The sequence below is a fragment of the Watersipora subatra genome, chromosome 3 (genome assembly GCF_963576615.1).
Source record: "Watersipora subatra chromosome 3, tzWatSuba1.1, whole genome shotgun sequence".
NCBI lineage: Eukaryota > Metazoa > Bryozoa > Gymnolaemata > Cheilostomatida > Watersiporidae > Watersipora > Watersipora subatra.
This window is the reverse complement of record NC_088710.1, coordinates 45605771-45628647: the sequence shown is the minus strand read 5'-3', so window position 1 is coordinate 45628647 and position 22877 is coordinate 45605771. Positions and strand designations below refer to the sequence as shown.

The 22877-nt window shown below is 35.7% G+C and overlaps 1 protein-coding gene across 1 annotated transcript; it reads left to right on the top strand.

Annotated features, from left to right (window-relative positions):
* Positions 1–11: 11 nt before the first annotated feature.
* On the top strand, positions 12–13403 carry LOC137391176 (very-long-chain 3-oxoacyl-CoA reductase-like). Its single transcript, XM_068077555.1, has 4 exons — positions 12–288; positions 5099–5357; positions 12506–12723; positions 12878–13403. Exons 1-4 carry the CDS (start codon positions 63–65, stop codon positions 13144–13146), a joined length of 972 nt encoding a protein of 323 aa, XP_067933656.1. The 5' UTR covers positions 12–62; the 3' UTR covers positions 13147–13403.
* The last annotated feature ends 9474 nt before the right edge of the window (positions 13404–22877 follow it).

Genomic DNA, 22877 nt, shown 5'->3' with positions numbered 1-22877 from the left:
AAATAGCTGATTGCAAGAATTGGTAGATTGCTATCGAGCACGTCAGCAAGACCGACTTAAAAATGGACGCTGTCGTCATAGCTTGTCAGCGCCTAGCTGTTCTGTTCACTGAATGCTCGTTCGTCTGTATACTGGCTTACGCTGCTTTACTGTACTTATTTACAGGTGTTTTTCGAAAGACCTTATATATCCCGTTTAAATTGTATTTCTTGGCAAAATATCTGCCTGGCGTCGACTTACAAAAGCTAGGTAGATGGGCAGTTATCACTGGAGCCACGGATGGAATCGGTAGGTGGCTGAAGACTCGTAGTATTGGTTATCATGAGAAACAACCGTCTCCTTTCTTAAGGGCCCTTAACAATCTATTAACAATTCTTGAAAAAAAGTTGGTTGCGGGTGCAAAAAGACGAAATAGTTGCCTTGTTATGGGTGGATGGGGAAAAATTATGTTATGCATAACTAATCCGAATCCACACACAACATCTGTGTTGAATTTGCTTTGTCATTTTATTGTATTTTGTGTATCATTCAGTTTGTGTACTTTTGCTTTGTCATGTGGGAACTAATTTAATTATTACTGGTTCAGGTGCAAGTGAAGGCGTTAAGCTCACGGGCTAGCCGGGTCACGAACTCAAGGATTTTCGCCACGCTCATACAAAACAAAAACAACAGGGTAGACACACTTTTCGCGGTCTTCCGCACGAATATTCAAAAATACTAACAGATGTCAATTCTATCGGCCAAACACAACCTACTAATGGATGAGCAACCTATTAATGTATCCGAATACCTCATATAAAATAAGCCAACCAGGTTACATAAAGGTTAATACCCACTTTATCTCTGGAAATATGCCTGCCCGCGGTTTTTGGCCAAGATTAACCAGGGTTCATCATACACAAAAATGTATATTACGGGTTCCGGAGGGACCCCGTTCTGTTTATTAAGTTCGGGCGTCCATATAAACACCCTGTCCCGAATAGAAGCCACAATGTAAGCTAATCACAACGCCATACAATACGGTACCTACGCGCTAGTTGTAGTAGTGGAGTGGTAGTTCATTTACGTGCTCATGATTTATTCAACGCGTGAATTTGGTTGGCTTAAAAATAGTTTAAGTTTTGGTACGGGGACAATGGACCCACCCGATAATATTAAATAACGGACTACCTCCAGAACCCGTAAGAGACATTTTGGTGTATGATGAACCCTGGTTAATCTTGGCCAAAAACCGCGGGCAGGCATATTTCCAGAGATAAAGTGGGTATTAACCTTTATGTAACCTGGTTGGCTTATTTTATATGAGGTATTCGGATACATTAATAGGTTGCTCATCCATGAGTTCGTGACCCGGCTAGCCCGTGAGTAAAAGGTGCTTTTTATTCTGTAAGTCCAGCAATTAAAATGCACAACTAACAAAATTCTAAAAAATAATATTAATGACAAATGGTTAAAATAGCTAATAAAGCTACGCCCTTACTCGAACGGTCGTCCATGTTGACTTGCTCGGTCCATACGGCGGCGAGTTTCAACAGTCAAACGAAAGTCCTTAACGTGTAGGGGCTCGGTGGTTGAGATAGGGAAGCAGAAGAGAATCAGCTGATGATGGAGGAGGCTCCATAGGTGAGGAAAGGATAGAGGCTCCAGAATTTGAGGGAAGAGAGAGGGAGGCTTCAGAGGGAAAAGAGAGGGAGGCTTCAGAGGCAGAGGAACACGCCTCAGCAGGTCCTTCAGGAACTAGAGATAGAGGCTGAGCCGTTGGAGCTGTTCTCTTTTATAGATGTCTCTGTCAGCCTGTGCGAAGGTGTTTAGGCGGTCAGGTTCTGTTCTTTATGTTGCAGAGGGTTAACAATTGAGTGAACTTGTTTTAAGTACGTCATGAGACTATAATGATTGGAAATGATGACGAATTCCATTTGTCTTGGTAGTGTCTCGTACGGGTCTGATATATTTTAATGTCTCCTGGCATGTCAATTGATGTCTCTTTTCTCATGGGCTTCTCCACAGGCGGTTTCTGAGCTGCTCTGAAATGAGTATATGACGACTCTCTTTATTGCTGGTCCTTTATTGTATTAGGTGTAATGTTCATTGTCGTATTGCATATGTCTCCGGTCATCTAAGGGTTGTATCCTGTCGACATCTGGATTCGCTCGTATCTCCATACAACAGCCTATTAAAAATCGTTATAATCTTTTCAATTTGTATAATGACAATCTAAAATAGGCGTTACAAAAACATGAGCCAAAAAATTGTACTGAGCTTATGACAAAATATGGTGTTTCTGATAGTGATAAATGACTGGTATTTTTTATCGAAGCTTTGGATCATGAGATACAGTGGTGTTTATTATTTAATATATCGTAAAACCTTTAATTGACCGCCATGGCGATGTATTTTTCAATCCTTTCTCTCTAGTGGAAAGTAGAGGCTGGCGGTGGCGGTCTATTTCAAATAATGGCTGGCGGTGTATTTTTCAAATGGCTCGTCAGAATCTTGGGAAGGTAAATTTAGCTCTTTTACGGGCAGACTAAAGTCACCTATATTTTGCCCTCTTTTTTCGTTGGAGCGATATTAAACCTTTCAGATGCAATAAATCTGCTAACTTACCTCCAACTTGTCAAAGATCTCTTAATAAATATGCATTGAGAAACTGAGACATATCTCCACCAGTTGATATCTATTGTTTGCAATTAACCTAAATGATATTGTAGCTTGTGTACTGCTTTGAAATTTGTTGGAGCTTTCAATTTTTATTTCATTCTAAATTTGAAGACATATTTTTATTTTGTATCTACATTTAACAATGTTGAATGAGTAAAAGCTCATTGCACTTGTTGATATGTTTGCTACAGTTGTTATATGCAATGGAATAGGAGTTATGAGCGTCGATCCATTGTAAGCCATGTTAAGATAACCACAAGGATGCTATTAAATAGTATGCTATAAATCTGCAAATTTATATAATGATAATGGACCAAATGCTACAAATATATATATTCATGAACAAGTGACAGAAACCAACTTTACTTATATTACATGCAGAGACAAAAATTAACGTTTTTAAAACAAAAATATTTGCATCATTTGATCGAATAGCTGCATTCTCATTGTTGCTTTCGTTAGAACAAACATTTTTAGGTTGTCCAATTTCTTCCACAATGTTTTCTCTCCTCAACTTTTCTTCAGCACTGCTGAACTAGTCGATATTATCGTCCAAACAATTTTTTGGCAAAGCAAAACTTTTTATGCGTTGCAATTAGAAAATGTGTAACGGTTTTGCTTGGTAAACGCAACCTTGACCCTAGAACTAATCATTAATCTTCTGTCGTGAATGTAAACTGTTTTTATATATACATGCATTTTGAAGTATCAAGAGACAAGACAGTTTGAAACAAGAAACTACTACTAGCCTGAGACAGTTATTATTTCTATGGTGTTGATTTTAAGGTTTTAACGAGAAGAACGAAAAGCTTTGAAGTTTGACAACGAGAGAATTAATTGTTATTAATGTAAACGATTCATTATTAATATTTTGATTTACAGTGTCATTATTAAAGGTTTACTTGCAACAAAATTCATATTAGTTTTTTGGTATCAAAATATTCACCATGTCCTACTCTGCTGTGTTCTAGGTGCAAAATATGTGGAAATGTGATTACAAGCTCTCACAAGCTCAAAAATGAACAATTAATCGCAGCTATCAAGAAAGTGCCGTAGATTGGAATCCCTTTCCAAAACGGCTCAAATGGGACGTAGTTGAACATGATGGCTTCTGTTTACACTTTCATGCAACTTTATTTGTCCAAATATTTTCACAAATATATTTCACGCATTCAATAAAACCATGTCTATTGTCCTTACGCGTCTGTTTCATAATCATTGTAATGCTGTCACTTTGAGCACTGATATCTCAAAACCTACCGTAAAAATTCGTTTAGTTTATTAACTTTAGCTCGGATGTGTGCATATCATCCTCTGAAAAACGTGATGAGCCTGTTAGTCACTTGTGATAGTTGAAAAATGCTGCAGAAATTGTTCGCGCTCGTTGGCCACAAGTATGGGTCACATGATCAGATTACGACTAGAATTAGACCAGGCTGAAACGAAACTGTAAAGTAGCGAGCATCTATATTTGATACGTGCTTTCCGATAGAACACGAAATGTTTGTCATAAACTAGTGCTACGACGCGTTTATATTGAGACTTTAATTGGCCTTCAATTTCACGTGATAACATCACGTGTCAAAACAATAACCGCAATGTTTGAGTATGTTATCGAAATAGAGAGATTCCAAACTACGGCGTCTTCGTGATGGCTGCGATTAACAGTCCATTTATGAGCTTTTAAGAGCTTGTAATCACGTTTCTACATATTTTGCACCTACAACACAGCAGAGTAAAACACGATGACCCATTTGATACCAATTGACTGTAATGTAAATTTTGTTGCAAGTAAACCTTTAAAGATTTTGTAGACACTTTTCTACTGGTCAATTAATATTATGGGTTTGTAAAGATAAAAGATTGTCAAAGTGGTGGTCAAATGGAGATGACGTTCAATTAGAGAGTGGCGCTCTATTTTTCAACCTTTCTCACAGTGGCGGTCAAATAGCAGTGGTGCTCAGTTAGAGGTTTTACAGTATCTCACCGCAAATCTTTTGCGATAAAATAGATATGCTTTGCTTATAAAATCTGTGAGAATACAGCAACAGCATAGATAAATATACCGTAAAACCTCTAAGTGAATGTCTCTATACCAAAAGAAGTAATGATATTTGAGATTAGGATGCAAAAAAGCAAGAGGTACATAAGTGACCTACACACGTAGGTCTGTAAGATATATGATACCATTGCTTGCATTATAACAGATTGTTTTACCTTAGTAAACTTTTAAAGTAAGGGTTAACTGGTTTTGAAAAGTAAGTGTAAAGGAGGAACATTTTGTAGATAGGCTGATCATACTGTTTTAAACGCTCTTTGTAATAATATCTACTTTGAACAAAAAGCTTATGGCATCGTAATTGTTGTAAAAGGTAACTAGACTGCTGTGCTGCCCTAAAGATTACTAGTTGTTTCTTATGACAAGGATCATTTGTAGGTAAAGAGTATGCGAAATCTTTGGCTCAAAAAGGTCTCGACATCGTGCTTGTAAGCAGATCGCCAAGCAAATTGGCTAAAGTTGCAGAGGAAATAAAAACTGGATATGGAGTGTGTGTGCAGACGATTGTCGCAGACTTTACACGCGTTGATATATACGATAAAATAAAGAAGGCTTTAGAGGGTCTTGACATAGCAGTCCTTATCAACAATGTTGGTATGACAACCAACTTATCGACCTTCCTCAAAACTAAACAGCTGTGAGTATTCTGTATCTACTTCTGAGAGATTGATTCACTCCCATTGCACAATTAATTCACAAGTTTGTGTCACGCAACTCAAGCGTGTGTGATTACTCACCAATTTACTGAATGTTTCATGCTTGCCAACTATGGAAATGACCCTTAAGAATGATGCGCAAGAAAGTGCCGCGTAAGCTACTCCATTTTAACCATTTTCCACACTCCAGTCATCCCCATTTCAATTTCAGCAGTTGTAAGTTCACCCTCCCCCCTCACTAATCCGCAACATGTGAATGTCTGTTGAAACACTTAGCCCATGAGATAACTCCATGTGTGCACAATTCCGAATCTGCATCATTCGCCCAATGGGAACATCGTAGAGTAATAGTAATAGTTTCACTGGCCGATGCAGATGTGTCTGCTTAGACATTCCTGTGTTTAACCTAGTTCTTAGGTGATCCTTGGTCATACATAATTGCCTTCAAGAAAGCGATTAAGGCTCTGTTTCCTTAATTAATGTGACAACACAGTAAAATTATATTACAATTCTTCTAAGCATTTATCTTTTTCTTCTGTTCTATTTTATTTTTCAAGTTGTCAACAAATATATTAGAGCAACTTCCATGTAAAACCGTTAAAAATGTGATTGCATCCAAAAAGTCGATCAAATGAAATTAAGACCTATAAAAGGCTAAAACATCAGCTACAATTTGATGCCATTTTTGTTTTTGTAGACTAACCCTGTCCACAGATATAAGCGTTTGAATGAGATCACTTTTTTGAAACGCTCAGATTCAAGAGGGTGCTACGTTCGTGACGTGTATAGTGATAAATGTGAAAATAGTCCCTGAGTGATAAATATAAGATCTCTTCTTTAGCCAATCATCAGCACGAATTTTTGATATAATTATGTCATAATAAATGTTATCGCTCGTACAACCCGGTGTCTGTGATCTCGAAGTTGAGAGTTTTACTCAATTACTATTTCGCATCGACATCATTATTTAATTTACTGAATTAATTGACATCGTTAGTTTACTGAATTACGGCATCAACACGTTTTATTGATGAACAACAGAATTGTAACAATGCTTCTAGTTCCTGCGAAGGTGACTCAAGAGTTTTCTGAGCATCAGGTGGTTAAAGATTGGGCAGACAGTTTATGGTTAGAGCTGACAGGCATCAGCATTATGTTGCAGAGGAAGATAAGAGAATGGAGGTAAATTTATCTTAACTTCTACATATATATTATTGTGGTTGCATTCAGATTATATTTCCCTGTTTGAGACTATAATGTAACTTCCCGTGCACGCGTGCATGATACGGATGCACAGTGAGTTCTTGCTACAAAATGAATGATGTTGATTGTTAGATTAACGACTTCTTAATCAATCTATAGCATCTAGCAATATAATGGCTTAGATTGATGAACAAGTGTTAAATATACTTAAGGGAATAACTTTAGTACTCATGAATGCATTTACTAATTAATAAAATTATAACTTTTTGCAATCACCAATCATCGTTTCATAACTTTTTATCCTTTCGCCTAGCTATAATATTTGCTTCAAATTTTCTTTGGCAGTTTTAGCTAGTATATTAAATTTATGATTAGAATTCATGTTTACTTCTCACTTGTAGAAAGTGAGGAAAATCGATTGATCAATGCTCATCTTCAACTCCCAGAAACAAAGCTTCGAATTGTTGGCTTGGCGTACTTATGCTTTTGTTAAACATTTATTCAGTCTGAAAGTTATACTCGCAATCTATCTAACTCTCAAATTAGAACGAAATATTTATAAGTGACACATATTTATGACATTTGTTTTATTGATTACAGGATGTTTATGTGGTGCCACCAGCTGAGCAGTGTGGAAACTGCCATAAATGGGAAAGAGAGACACTAATGTGTGCTGCACAAACCATGATATGGTTTGTTTGAGTTTGCTGCAGTAGATTAATTTTTTCTATAATATGAGCTGAAACTATATGCGTGGCTACCACTTGGATGGATGTCTTTATTAAAAACTTTATGCCGAGATGGAAATTTTTTGGTTTGTAATAATTATATAATAAAATAATATTGTTGAAGATAACGCAAAACATGATTTGCAGAGCATATTGAATGCATCATAGCCTTGTTGCCACCTGTGCTGAAATCGTGTCTGCTAGATAGATTTATGAAGTGTAATCAGAGCTGTGCTGACTATTTTTGCATAGCTCAACTCAATTCCGACAGACCGAATATTAAGAGCTCAAAAATTTTTATGCTCCATGCTACTAAACGAAAACAGGTGAATCCACAAACCGCCAACCAGGTGCAAGAATGGTTTTGCCAGAATCGGTGGGTTGATTGATTTCAAAGAAATGGACGTTGTTTTGCGCTCACTATTTCGGTCAACTCATAAAACCTTTTTTTTTGTACATGAGTCAATTAATCAAATGTGACCAATAAATTTTTTTTCTACAAATTGATACTAATAATGACTAAGTAACGTTGATTATACATTACTTTTTTAGGGATGCAGTTGGTTTCACCATATATTCGAACATACTTTTTCAAAGATGTGGCTTGCTTATTTTATTTAGTAACTAGTTTCTGGTATAGGTAACAACTGAGAACTTTGCTGATGCAAAGGCCGCGATGAAATAAGTTAACTCGACGGCCTAATTATCGTAGACTGGCTGAATCGTAGTCGGTACTCACATGTTTACACAGTGTTTAAAGGAAACTAATATGACAAATATTTAATCTCCTTCATTTGAGGCGTTTGAGACATTTATAATAACGTATCTGTAGCTAGATTTAAAATTTTATTCTAGCAATCATGAGCAAATCCAAAATAAAATATATGCCAATTGAGCTGCGTAAGATTAGAATTTTATCGCAATAGCCGATGTGAATACGAGAGATAGAGACGGACCGTTTCACTCTATACATCATTTTGGGCAAGTCTGGCCACATCTTTTATTCTGAGCGTTTTTATCGTTATCAATTTTTGTCGATTTTAATCTTCAAATATCTTGACAATGAGATCGCCTAAAACAACATATCAACTGATAAAAAAATCAATACTTTCTGTTACAATCAACTAAAAATTGACTCAATCACCTTTTTAATGTTTTCCTGATGGATAATTTGCTTTTTCAAAACTTAGAATTTTAGGTTTCTTGCACATAGAATACAATACAGTCATACTTCAACTTACGAGCTTGATGCGTTCCGGGACTGAGCTCGTATGTCAATTTACTCGCATGTTGGTGCAATTTATTTATATATAGAACAATTAAATATATATTAATTGGTTATCATACTCTGAAACATGCAAATAAAACACTCAAAACAAGATATTGTAACTGAAAGAACATGTTGGTTATTGTCCTAACTTACCACAAATTTTTAAAAAGCAACAAATAAAAATAATGCAAGAAAATGTGATTAATTAAAATGTAAAATTAAATACATACAATAGCAGCTAACGCTAGCATTTGCCAGAGAGGGAGATATCCTAGGGAGTTATAGAGAGTTATCCTTCATTACAACAGTTGACTTTGATAAATTTGGATTTTATCAAAGTCTTAAAAGACAAACTTATAAGCAAACCTAAAAGCAAACTTTCATTTTTAACTTAACGTAATTAAAATTTCTTCGGCGTTCATATTTTCAAGTTTCTCGCTAGTTAGCTATTTTTTCCTGTGTTTCGCTTTCACGACTAGCCGGCCGTTTTACGATAAGCCTATCTAAGGACGTTTGCCTTTGTCGCCCATTCAACATGTTGCGATTAGGACGAACAAATGTGTCGTCACAAACGGTTAATGTACGACCACTAGCCAACTTATCCGAATGTTTATAGTTTTGATAAATAGTACTGGCCTTTTCACATAGCTTCGTTCAGTTACGCTGTCACCGGCCAATTGTTGATCTTTTATCCAATGCCTGAGCAGTCTCTCCATCAGCGGTCGTGAAGATCGCTGCGCCGTTTAGAAACTATAGTTAGTCCTTTTGCGAACTAAATAAATGCCCTGAATATAATCCTTCTGTTTGATAATTGTGGATGTATTTCTGTCATATTGCTGAGCTAGCTCAATCACGCATACACATTTCGCATATTTTTTCAATAATTGTCCATTTAATAATTGTTATCATTTGCTTTTTCTTTGCATTTCATCTTTAATTTTACTGGCAAACTTTCGGTCTACGCACAGTACTTTTAATTCACATAATTTTGCACCGAAAATCGCGCACAAAAACACGGTACAAAAGTATAACCTGAGCAGTTGAAAAATACAGAGTGAGGATGTTCTCATAAAACACCTCCGGCATACTTGACAACTGACTCACGTGCTCGTATCTCAAACATGGCTCGTATGTTAGTGCTAAAACTTGCTTAAAAGCTGGCTCGTATCTCAAGTTTCTCGTATGTTGGAGCACTCGTAAGTTGAAGTATTACTGTACATATGTGGTATTGTATTTGAATATCCTTCACACTAGTAGAAGACTTGTAGTAGTTTCTACCTTGGTTGAGGTAAACGAGAGCATGTGAGAATTGAGTCCGAGTTGGGGATGGTTTGTTTATCTGAAAGCTGGTCGTGTAACATATGTGTTTTGGGAGTTGCTACAACTTATTTTATTGGGTTTATTCAAGGGTCATCATTTCATCAATAGAGTAATTATTATGTTGGTCATGTGTTCAGTATGCTACATTTTTGTGGCACTACGTAACATAATATCAACTTTAAATAATTTAATTTAAATGAACTCAGTTTACTATACACTCATTTAGAAATAAGTTTTAATGTTATGTTACGTTAAATTAATTCTAATTATGTTTTCATTTTGAATTTTTTACTTTTGTTGCGGCTCGACTCTTTTTGCCTCGCTTTCACCTTCACTTTTCGCCGGCTTTCTTAAAGCTTTTTCAAATTAATTTGATGAGAAAAACTGAGCACTGCTGTTCTCGTCAGCGGCCTCTGGCATATTCAGCCCCTGGCAGTTGCATCGAGAACCATCTCATATGCTCGTATCTCAAATTTGTCTCATACTGAGGGTAAAAATTTGCTTGGAATTTTCTTTGCATCTCAAATTTGTCCTACGTTGGGATACTCCTATATGACTCATAATATCGCCTAACCTTGCAGAAATCAGAAATGGTCAACTCTTCTACAGTATCTTTCCATTTGTAAGCTCTTGTTTTCACGGCGTTCTAGTCTGGGTATGACGTGTTCTACAAAGAAGTTTGAGTTTTAACAGCATTTATTAAAACCTGCTAGTGCATCATGGTTCACAATAAAATTGATACACATTTACTGAAACTACTGTTCAACTGACGATCATTGCATGTACTGGATCATTGCATGTACTGAAAGAAGTATTTAACTTTGTAAGCTTAATATGTCCAATTCAAATACGTTTTGCAACACGAATGAGAAAGAAGCTCAGTGTATTAAACTCGCGTAAAAAAGTTATGTGCATGCTCCTGTTATGCGCATGCTCGCAGGTGCAAATTTTACATTACTACCCTAGGACACTTATGTATTCGCGGCATCTAACTTTCGCGTTTTCGCGGTGTCATCCTCTCGCGAAAGTTTCATGTGCGAAACTAAACTATCATAACAAACGAGCGAAAAAGCGAAACTAAATAGCTTTGTTCATTGATACTGTAGAATGGAATTTTATAACGACATTTATTTTAACGTTTTTAACGACCACTATAGCATCGTTAAAATATAAACCAACAAAATAATTTGACTGTCAAAATTTATTACGTTATTATTTTGCAATTAATTATGATTATTTTCCCATTAAGAATTATTTATAATGATAGGAATTTGATGTCAATGCACACGAATTAGTAGATTATCGTTTGCTGGGGACATCAATCAATGCAGTGAGCACCGTGTGTTGAAAGAAAATAAGACACATGCACTGACACTCGCAGTACTACACAAGCAGCATGGCTTTGGAAAGGTTTGGATTCACCACTGACACCTCTTCAATAACTTGTAATTTTTTTAGATTTGTTTTGTTTTAAGTGATCTGACTGATGAGACGTTTTTAAATTAAAATAGGTAAAACATGACCGCAGTTAAAATGCTCAGAAAAAGACATCTTTTTCTTTTGAGCGTTTTAACGAAGATCAATTTTGCGGATTTTATTTTAAGTTCATTCGGAGGCCTTTACGTTTTCGATGGGGCATGGCCAAGCGGGTGTTTGGTAAAACTTAATTTTCTGCAAACCTTTATAAAAGTCGTTAACAAAAATATTTTGCCTCTGATGATGATAATAATGATGCCTAAGAACTACTAGAAATTGATGTTTGTCTCTATGGCTTGGAATGAAGTGATATTCCACAGCGATAAAAACCGCGTCCATGGCCGTTGGGCAAATAACTTTTCGAATAAATGATGTTGAGGTCGAGTTATCTGAAGGAATTTATCATTGCGTTGGAACTGACCAAACAAATCCGTTTGAGTTGACCTTGTGTTTGAGAAGAAATGTTACATTTTATCTGAGGGCGAGTTATCCGAGTTGGACTGCACTTACCGTAAAAAATTCCCAAAAAGTAGGGGTGGCTCAGCCGGCCAGCTAGCTGCCCCAGTAAAAACGGCCTGTTGATAGTCCAAGAAACAAATGGCAGCAAGCGATCAAATTGCATTATCGACCTTGCCCACACCATTCTACCTGCGGTTCACAATTACAAACTAGTCGCAAATTAAATTTTTTTTTTATCGGTGAACTGAACCTGAGGAATCTAATTATGTTTGTTCCACTGCATTTATTTTCACATCACTATATTTTCGCACTCATCAGAGCTGCGAAATTAAGTTGCTCCGAAATTTTAGTCTGCGAGCTACTCACGAAACTAAATACTAGCGAAATATAAGTGTCCTAGGGTAGTCGTCCTTGTTCATGCGCATATATCTGGGCCTGAACGGTTGATTCAACCATGATTCAGAATGCAACCAATGGAATCGTGCTACAATAAGACAGGAAATAGTTTAAATGTTTTTCATTTGTTTGGTTCATTTCGGACTCGTGTGCCGATTTTATGCAGACTTTGTTTAAGCTGAGAAATGCACGCTATGGATACTTTGATTTGGCTACAGCGTGAACTCTCCTTAAAGACTTCATTCTAATGAATATCAATTAGTCAGTCCTATTGTAGCCTGGAAAAGACAGTTGACCTGGTGAATGTCAATTGTGTCTCAATGACCAATATGACTGCCCTGGTGCTACCACATATGCTAGAGAAAAGGAAAGGCGTCATTGTTAACTTATCATCCATAGCGAGTTATGGTTTCATCGGAACTGCAACTTATTCTGCCACGAAAGCGTATGCTTCCAAAATCTCTGAAATGGTTCAAAGAACCTACAAAGATTCTGGTATGTATTTTAGATAAGACGTTTTGTAATATTTTGTTTGATAAAGGGGGTTTAATAATACGTTATTTACTAATACAATGTCTTGTAATATAGTGTTTATTTGTATGGTATAGGTTAATGCATTGGTTGGTTTGTCAACTTATTTGTGTTACAGGTGTTATTATTCAGACTATTGAACCAGGAATGGTAGAAACACCCATGGTTATGGTTGCTTACAAGGAGGACAGTCCGCGCATTGATTTTATGGATAAAGCTCTAAAATACTCCGCCATATCCGCTGACACATTCGTCAAGTCAGCAATTAACACTATCGGTTGGAGTGATTGCTGTAACGGTCACGTTTTACATCACTTTGTCTGTCTGTTTAGCAGAATGCAGGGTGCTGCTGCAGATGTGAAACTGTTGGGAGATCTTCCTGAATAAGTTTTAGTATATTGAAGCCATGTAAATATTTCATACGTGGATATATTCAGCTGATGGTCTAGAGACTCTAGAATCTAGATGATGCAGATATTTGTAATGATTTTAGTGTAAAAACTGTGATGACTAATTCAATTGATTAACTGACTCGCTTAATCAGAAAGACTTCAATTGTGTCTACACGTTCAGTTTTGTAGGTTTATAACAAATGCTGTTCACAACTTGTGAAAATTGATCGTGACTGACCTTTAAATATAATTAATCCCTTAATTAATTTCCTCACAGCTTCTATTCTTTCCTTTGTTTGATACTTGCACCGTAATATGGGAACATCTGAAATCAGTCCTCCAGCATTCTCAATATATTAGTTTTTTTATGAGTTTTGTGGATTTTAATAACACAGTTTGGCCGGCAAGAGAGAAAGTAGCTCGTTGTTGATGGAAATACTGAGTACACGTCAGTTTGCGGACCTTTTGAAACCAACATTTTATAAGAGCAACAAACATCCGTGCAAAACAACTGTAAGTTCAAAAGCTAATTGTTATTTGATTCAATGAAAGACAGCAGTAAGTGCATATGCGCATGTACGAGTATATCCAACATCTTTGTGTGAGTAAACAACTGCCTGTGGTTTAATATTTGCTTAAGAAAATTAAAATCCAAGAAGCTTTCGAGTTGCATTAGAGTGAAACTGCTGTTAACATAAACATTTCCTACCATTCTCTCAGTTATAATTGGTCAATAGTCTAAAATGTCAAGTAAAGTTAGCTGAAAAATTGTATACTTACGCAATACTTTATGAGCAGTTATTCTAATTTTCGTTTTGTTATTAACGGATCTTACATATTGTAGGATGACTAATGTGAATGTTATGGCTTTTTCACCAATATGGACCTCATTTAAAAACTCAACACTCGCGTCTAATGTTGCATTGAAATTAACCTCCATAAATAAAAAAACATTCTCACTGTTTCTCATAGTCTGTAAATCGGCTCTATAACACCCAAACAATTGCAGTTCTGAAAATATCACGAATAACACTTGACTATACTTGAATTTATAGAATTACTAGCTGTGCTATCCGGCATTGCCCGGGTAATAAAAAAGTCTGGTCAAAAAATCGATTTATATTTAACACATAACAACATTTGCCATCCTCACTTTCAAACTACATATTATGAGAAAAGTATTAGGTGAAATAATTTATTAGAAAATAAAAAAAACTGTCAAGGTTTTTAAACTTTGTCAAACAACTTTTTAACTCATATTTCCTCATATCATGAGAAAATATGTTTCGTGCAGGTCAAATAAGTAAAAAAAACTTGAAAACATCTATAAAAAGTTTTAGATGTAAATGTGCATTAATTAGCAAGTAATAGCTAAATTGATTCGGTTTTGCTACGGTAATGATACAATTAATACAAACTGAGAAAACAAAATAAAAATCCTGAATATGTAGAATTAATAACAACAATTCTTGCATAGAGGTGCGTGTACACTATATAACAAAGGTTACTGTGCCACCAGAAGCTATCCATCAAAACTTTGAATACGAAGACACTCTTACTCTACGGAGACTTTCTACAGAAGCAATGTAATTGTCCGCACGGAAAGAATTGACCTTGACCCCAGAAATAGTTTTGAACCTTATGAAAAATACTTCTTTACAGGGTTAGGTAGCGCGTGACCGCATCTGTAAAATAATCAGCATGCACTATATCTATAGCCGGAATGCAGACAGACAGACGAATATACTTTGAGAAATATATACATGTATATATATTGGTAGCTATTTCTCCCTTTTACATGGCATGTTAACTAACACACCTACATGTACTAACAAGTCAGTAATACACAAACAATTCATTTACTACTTCATGTAGATGACTAATACCCTACATAGCACTGGCTTTAGACACTATTGATTGCTGCATAACTGATCCATTCCGTGTTAGGTGACTGAATGTACAGAGCACTATCAAAATCATGATATGGTACATGTATCAACTACATTTTCAAGTTCCAATCTCAATTTATAAATTATTTAATCTAAATACATAAGTCTTAAGATGCATTCACTTCAGCCAATTTCAAGCCGATTTTCCTACTGACCGAGAATTGCATCAAACGGCCAAAATAAATGAGTCCGAGAAGGATTCTTTGCAGAAAAAAGTTTTATCGGGCAGTGCCCAATTTTAGGCCAATTTTCAATTTGAGTAGCCAATGAAATAACTTTGACAGCGAGCCAAACATTGTCATTTAAAGTCACTGTCATATTTGTCTTCTTGCATATTTCTGTCATAGTTTCACTTTAGAGTAATAATCCCGTTGATAGTTCCACTGAAGGGTGCTATCAACAGAATTGCTGCTCATGTTCAATTATTATAGCAACGGCACAATAATTGAAGTAGCTGCTTCAATCATTATGCGTTGTTATAATAGTTGACGCATATTATGTTAACAAAATATCATCATTCCTATACAGCTGCAGTTATCTATTATTAGTGATAAGTTGGGCAGTGCAAAATAATCAGCAAATTTGCTAAAGAACGTCCACGAGGAACATCGTAGGAAACTGTCAACGAAATGCAAAGCATAACTGTCAAAAAATATATCAGTCAAAGTTATCTAACCCTGCAAATAAAAACTGGCAAATTGCCTACTTTCAGTCTAAACTTGGCCAGGTGTGAATGAAACAAATCTGGCGAATAGCTCATAAAAATCGTTCAGAGATCATCCACAAAAACTCGGTTTGCAAATCGGTCTGTATGAGCCCAGCTTTAATAGTGTTTGTATGTTGTTCGTCATCTGTCATTTGTTTGTCCTGTTATATCAATAAAGTTTTGCAATAAAAAATGTGGTTCAAACTAGAATTGAACTTGGCACCTGCAGTTCTGAAGGCAACAAGCTTACTATTAGACTACATGTCCAACTGAGTGAAGTGATTAATAATAGTGAAGACATTGCGTTGGTTAGAATATGCATACAGTAATACTTCAACTTACGAGTGCTCCAACGTACGAGAAACTTGAGATACGAGCCAGCTTTCAAGGAAGTTTTAGCACTAACATACGAGCCATGTTTGAGATACGAGCACTTGAGTCAGTTGTCAAGTATGCCGGAGGTGTTTTATGAGAACAGCATCACTCTGTATTTTTCAACTGCTCAGGTTATACTGTTGTACCGTGTTTTTTGTGCGCGATTTTCTGTGCAGAATTATGTGAATTAAACGTAGCCTACTGTGCGTAGACCGAAAGTTTGCCAGTAAAATGAAAGATAATACAAAGAAAAAGCAAATGATAACAATTGATATTAAACGGGAAAATATGTGAAATGTGTATGCGTAATTGAGCTAGCTCGGCAATATGACAGAAATACATTCATAATTATCAAACAGAAGGATTATATTCAGGGCATTTAGTTCGCAAAAGGTCTAACCATAGTTTCTAAACGGTGCAGCGATCTTCACGACCGCTGATGGCGTTGGACAAACAATTGGCCGGTGACAGCGTAACTGAAACGATGCTATGTGAAAAGGCCAGCGCTATCTATCCAAACTGTTTAATAGACATTCGCACAAGTTGGCTAGTGGTCGTGCATTAACCATTTGTGACGACACCTGTGTTCGTCCTAATCGCAACATGTTGCAAGGGCGACAAAGGCAAACGTCCTTAGATAGATTTATCTTAAAACGGCCGGCTAGTCGTGAAAGCGAAAAAAAGGAAAACTTTCTCGCTAACCAGCGAGAAACTTCAAACTATGAACGCCGAAGAAATTTTAATTACGTTTAGTTGAAAATGAAAGTTTGTTTTTAGGTTTGCTTCTAAGTTTGTCTTTTAACACTTTGATAAAATCCAAACTTATCAAAGTCAACTGTTGTAACGAAGGATAACTTGTATCTCCCTTTCTGGCAAATGCGAGTGTTAACTGCTATTGTATGTATTTAATTTTACATTTTAATTAATCACATTTCCTTGCATTATTTTTTATTTGTTGCTTTTTGAAAGCATGTAATACGTAAAGACAATAACCAACATGTTCTTTTTGTTACAATATCTTGTTTGGAGTGTTTTATTTGCTTTTTTAAACTATGGAAACCAATCAATATATATTTAATTGTTCTATATATAAATAAATTGCACCAACATGCGAGTAAATTGACATACGAGCTCAGTCTCGGAACGCATTAAGCTCGTAAGTTGAAGTATGACTGTAATGACATTGCGTCACATGACATGATTACCCGCTGGCCTCACAACTGAAGGCCGACGTTGCACGGGAAATAAAAACAGCTTATAAACAGTAGCGGGTAATGTAGTGTTAACTTAATGTAATAGGTAATGTTTATAAGCTGTTTTTATTACCCGTGCAGCACAGGACATTCAGTAGTTGTATAACAAACATAATGCTAACATTTTGAATGGTTTTTGCTCAATGCTTGTGATCTCGTTATTGTTCTTAAAAATATTTTCCATGGCCATTACTGAGCAGTATTTTCATTGGCATGCAATGGGCATGCTAATCAGGGTACTTTGTAACTTCTGACATGAAGCCTTGGATCATGTTAGCGACCAGGGAATGAAGAACTAGTTTTTTAGGATTGCTCTGAGCTGGTCTGTTGATAATCTATGTTTACTGGAGCAACCTGCCTTTTACTAAATATACACTCAGCATGTGGGATATAAAGATGATGTTATCCATTCCCACACTTGTAATGTGGTTCATTGATCATCAAGCAATTACATAATACATCAGCTGTGTATCAGTAGCCGGTCATGTTGTATCTAGCTGAGCTGCAGTTCATTTATTTACTAACCATTTATTAAAGGTTACACTAAAGGCATGCAGTACTCACCAAATGTATTGAGCTGAATGGAATTCCTTTTACCCTAGGACACTTATATTTCGCCAGTACTTAGTTTCGTGAGTAGCTCACAGAGTAAAATTTCGAAGCAACTTAATTTCGCAGCTCTGATGAGTGCGAAAATACAGTGATGTGAAAATAAATGCAGTGGAACAAACATAATTAGATTCCTCAGGTTCAGTTCACCGATAAAAAAAATTTCAATTTGCGACTAGTTTGTAATTGTGAACTGCAGGTAGAATGGTGTGGGCAAGGTCGATAATGCAATGTGATCACTTGCTGCCATTTGTTTCTTGGACTATCAACAGGCCCGTTTTCACTGGGGCAGCTGGCCGGCTGAGCAGCCCCAACTTTTTGGGAATTTTTTACGGTAAGTACAGTCCAACTCGGATAACTCACCCTCAGATAAAATGTAACATTTCATCTCAAACACAAGATCAACTCAAACGGATTTGTTTGGTCAGTTCCAACGCAATGATAAATTCCTTCAGATAACTCGACCTCAACATCATTTATTCGAAACGTTATTTGCCCAACGGCCATGGACGCGGTTTTTATCGCTGTAGAATATCACTTCATTCCAAGCCATAGAGACAAACATCAACTTCTAGTAGTTCTTAGGCATCATTATTATCATCATCAGAGGCAAAATATTTTTGTTAACGACTTTTATAAAGGTTTGCAGAAGATTAAGTTTTACCAAACACCCGCTTGGCCATGCCCCATCGAAAACGTAAAAGCCTCCGAATGAACTTAAAATAAAATCCGCAAAATTGATCTTCGTTAAAACGCTCAAAAGAAAAAGATGTCTTTTTCTGAGCATTTTAGCTGCGGTCATGTTTTACCTATTTTAATTTAAAAACGTCTCATCAGTCAGATCACTTAAAACAAAACAAATCTCAAAAAATTACAAGTTATTGAAGAGGTGTCAGTGGTGAATCCAAACCTTTCCAGAGCCATGCTGCTTGTGTAGTACTGCGAGTGTCAGTGTGTCTTATTTTCTTTCAACACACGGTGCTCACTGCATTGATTGATGTCCCCAGCAAACGATAACGCTACTAATGCGTGTGCATTGACATCAAATTCCTATCATTATAAATCATTCTTAATGGGAAAATAATCATAATTAATTGCAAAAAAATAACGTAATAAATTTTGACAGTCAAATTATTTTGTTGGTTTATATTTTAACGATGCTATAGTGGTCGTTAAAAATATTAAAATAAGTGGTCGTTAAAAGTATTAAAATAAATGTCGTTATAAAATTCCATTCTACAGTATCAATGAACAAAGCTATTTAGTTTCGCTTTTTCGCTCGTTTGTTATGATAGTTTAGTTTCGCACATGAAACTTTCGCGAGAGGATGACACCGCGAAAACGCAAAAGTTAGATGCCGCGAATACATAAGTGTCCTAGGGTAATAAGGGAGAGGATTTGTCGAATGTTTATCCAAAGCTGGTGAACCAAATGAAACCTACGCACTCATTACCTACTGTTGGAATAGATAAAGTTTATAGAATTAAGCAGTCTAAAAGAACTGTTGTAAAATTTACGCAAACCAGTCAGAGGAATGATTTTTTTTATCTCTATCGTAAGAACATTCAGCCTTTGTCAGCACTAGGATTTAAGGAATCTGGAAAGATTTGTCAATGAAGTACTAAGTCGTCAACAAAGTGAGCTTTTTTGGAAAACTCATAAATTCAAGGTTGATAATGATTATAAGTTTGTGTGGACTCACAATCAACACATTTATCTGCGAAAAACATGACTCTGATGCAGTAATGATTAGGCCAGAGGAAGATTTGAACACTCTTCTAGCTGCTTAAGGTCTTGGATTGATTTAATGTAATCATAAGCAGATGTTATATGATGGCTGATATTTTTAGTTAATTGTCAGGATTACAGTTGTGACAACCTACCTCTTGATTATAATATTGACAATTATTTTTCTATTCTTAATGTTAATGTTTACGTAATAAGTTTTTACAATTTGAACAGTTTCTTTTTTGTTGTGTAATAAAGTTTGATATAATTGCTGTTACCGAAACATGGTTCAATAATGATGAAATTCAATTTTTTAAACTTGCTAATTACTGTTTTTCAGGCTCTCAACGTTCTACAAGAGGAGGTGGTACTGGGGTGTATGTGCGGAATGGCCTAGACTTTGAGGTACTCCCGGTGGTGGTGTTGGCTGGATGCGATGTTCATTGTGTGGGGCTGCGTTGTGGAGTCTCTTTTTCTCCTATTAGACTTACCGCTGTTTACTGACAACCCAGTGCAGACATCACTATGTTCTTGGAAAATTTTGAGCAATTTATGTCTACCTCACACGCAAGTAGCCACATCATAGCTGGTGACATTAACATTGATACTTATAATTTTCCTAATGATGATTATCTCAATTTGCTCACAACATACTGTTTCACAAATGCAATTACTATTCCTACTCATCATTTCATTTCATCTAACAAATAAACTTGTCTAGACCATATATTAACGAATCTAACCGACTTAAGCATTTCATCTTGAACTATTCACTCAGATTTAAGCGATCATCGACCAACCTTTATGGTGATACATAACTTTAAAAATGTAGCTGACGCTAACATGACTAAGACTTCTAATAATTCACTTCCTATAAACTATATAAACCTTCAGAATCATCTCCAGAATGTTAATTGGGATTCCTTGTTCATCGCTGATAATAGTTCTTGTTTGTACGATGTTTTTATGGAAAAGTTAAATGAATGTTTAAAAGATTCTACAATCGAAGGTAACATAAATTCCAGCAAACATATAAAGCCTAATAAACCATGGATAATTAGGGATCTTTCTTGGGTGATTAAAAAGAAATATCAAGCTTATAGAAGATTACGAAGCGCTCCACTAAACCCTGATTTGAGAAGAAAGCATACCATGCTTAGAAATGCTTTAAGCACAAAATTGAAGAATGCAAAGTTTAGCTATTTTTCACAAGCTTTTGATCAAAGTAGTAATTCTAAGCAGATTTGGAATATTATAAACAACAAGCTTTTAAATATACCAAGTTGTGCAAAACGTAAGCTACCAACAAAATTGATTAGCTTTCAAAATCCTTCGTGTATAGCTTCAAGTGATTACGATATAGCTAATGAATTTAAGTTATATCTCTGTAGCATTGGAAAGCGTTTGGCTTCTAAATTTAATAGCATTGCTACGCAGCCTGAAAGTAGTTCTGAAGCTGAGGTCAATAACGGTTCCTTAGTTTTTCAATTTAAACATACAGATAAAAACGAAGTTCTAAAACAGATATCTAATATGAATTCAAACAAATCCTCTGGACTCGATAGTATTTCTGCTAAATTTACCAAGGCTATATCTTATGCTATAGCCGAGCCGCTATCTAGAATAATTAACTTTTCATTTGAATCTGGGAAAGTTCCTGCACAATTAAAAACTGCGAAAGTTATTCCATTACATAAGAAAGGATCTTGTGACGAATGCGCTAATTATCGTCCTATTTCTATCTTACTTATTTTTAGTAAGATAATGGAAAAACTTGTAAATCAGCAAATTCTTGATTTCTTAGAATCCAACAACCGTCTCAATCAAAATCAATTTGGCTTTAGCCGAGGAAGAGGCACATCGGATGCAATTTTATCTTTTACTGATCAAATTCTAGAGTATTTTAATAAAATATAATGTGTAATTAGTATTTTCATAGATTTCAGTAAGGCTTTTGACACCATTGATCATAATATATTACTTAACAAGTTGAATAATTATAATTTTAATCCATTGACTATTACAGTAATTGGATCCATAGTTATCTGTCGAATAGAACTCAAGTCACACAAATAAATGATTCATATTCTTATTCCTGCAACATAACAAGCGGTGTGCCTCAGGGTTCTGTGTTAGGGCCAACTCTGTTTTTACTATATATAAATGATCTTTGTCAATCTCTGCAGTATCTAACTCCAATTTTATATGCTGACGACACAAATTTGTTTTTTCTTTTTCTGACTTGAATGAATCTTACACAAAAATTAATTCTGATCTTCAAAGACTGAGTCACTGGTGTCAAGTAAATAAACTAACAATTAATTGTGAAAAAACAGCTTACATTGTTTTCAAAAACCACCAGAACAGTTTTAAATTTGAACACTTATTAACTTTAAATGATAAAAATATTGTTGAAGTGGATGAAATTAAGTTTTTAGGCATTACAATTGATAAGAATTTGAGTTGGTCCTCACACACACGCAATTTACTGATTGACTTAAGACCTATTTCAGGACTGTTTTTTCGATTACGCACTGCTGTTCCAAGAAAGATTCTGATAATGCTTTACTACTCTTTTATTCACTCTAAACTATGCTACTTGATAGAATTATGGGAAAATGCTTCTTGGGTTCACCTTAACAAATTAATTAAGTTTCAGAAGAAAATATTGCGTATTATATATAAAAAGCCTTTTGGTTACCCAACTTTTGATTTATTTCACGACTCTAAGATTTTGACTGCTGATAGAATGTATCATTACAAATCACTCATTAGAGCACACAAACTGTATCATTCACAAACCTTTCAAAAACCTTCACATTATAACACCCGATTTCAATCATTCTCACTTCCTACTCCTTTTTATTCTTTATCTGCTGGTCAACGAACATCCAACTTTGTGATGTCTGCACTGTGGAATAAATTGCCAGCGTCGTTGAAATTAATAAAACCTATTGGTGAATTTAAAACGGAGATAAGGCTCTACCTTAGCTCAGCTAGGGGAGTATTAGTGTCTACGCCTTATGCTGTCGACTTGGGCCTGCGACTGGTTAGCTCTGCTATTTCGCACTGGCCCCATCATCTCTACTTTTGTTTGATTCTTGAT

Bases quoted from the DNA above. Each gene is read 5' to 3' on its own strand.
- LOC137391176 (XM_068077555.1), top strand. From the start codon at position 63: ATGGACGCTGTCGTCATAGCTTGTCAGCGCCTAGCTGTTCTGTTCACT. The intron at 289-5,098 runs GTAGGTGGCTGA...GATCATTTGTAG, and splicing joins TGGAGCCACGGATGGAATCG to GTAAAGAGTATGCGAAATCT. The intron at 5,358-12,505 runs GTGAGTATTCTG...GTCCTATTGTAG, and splicing joins TTCCTCAAAACTAAACAGCT to CCTGGAAAAGACAGTTGACC.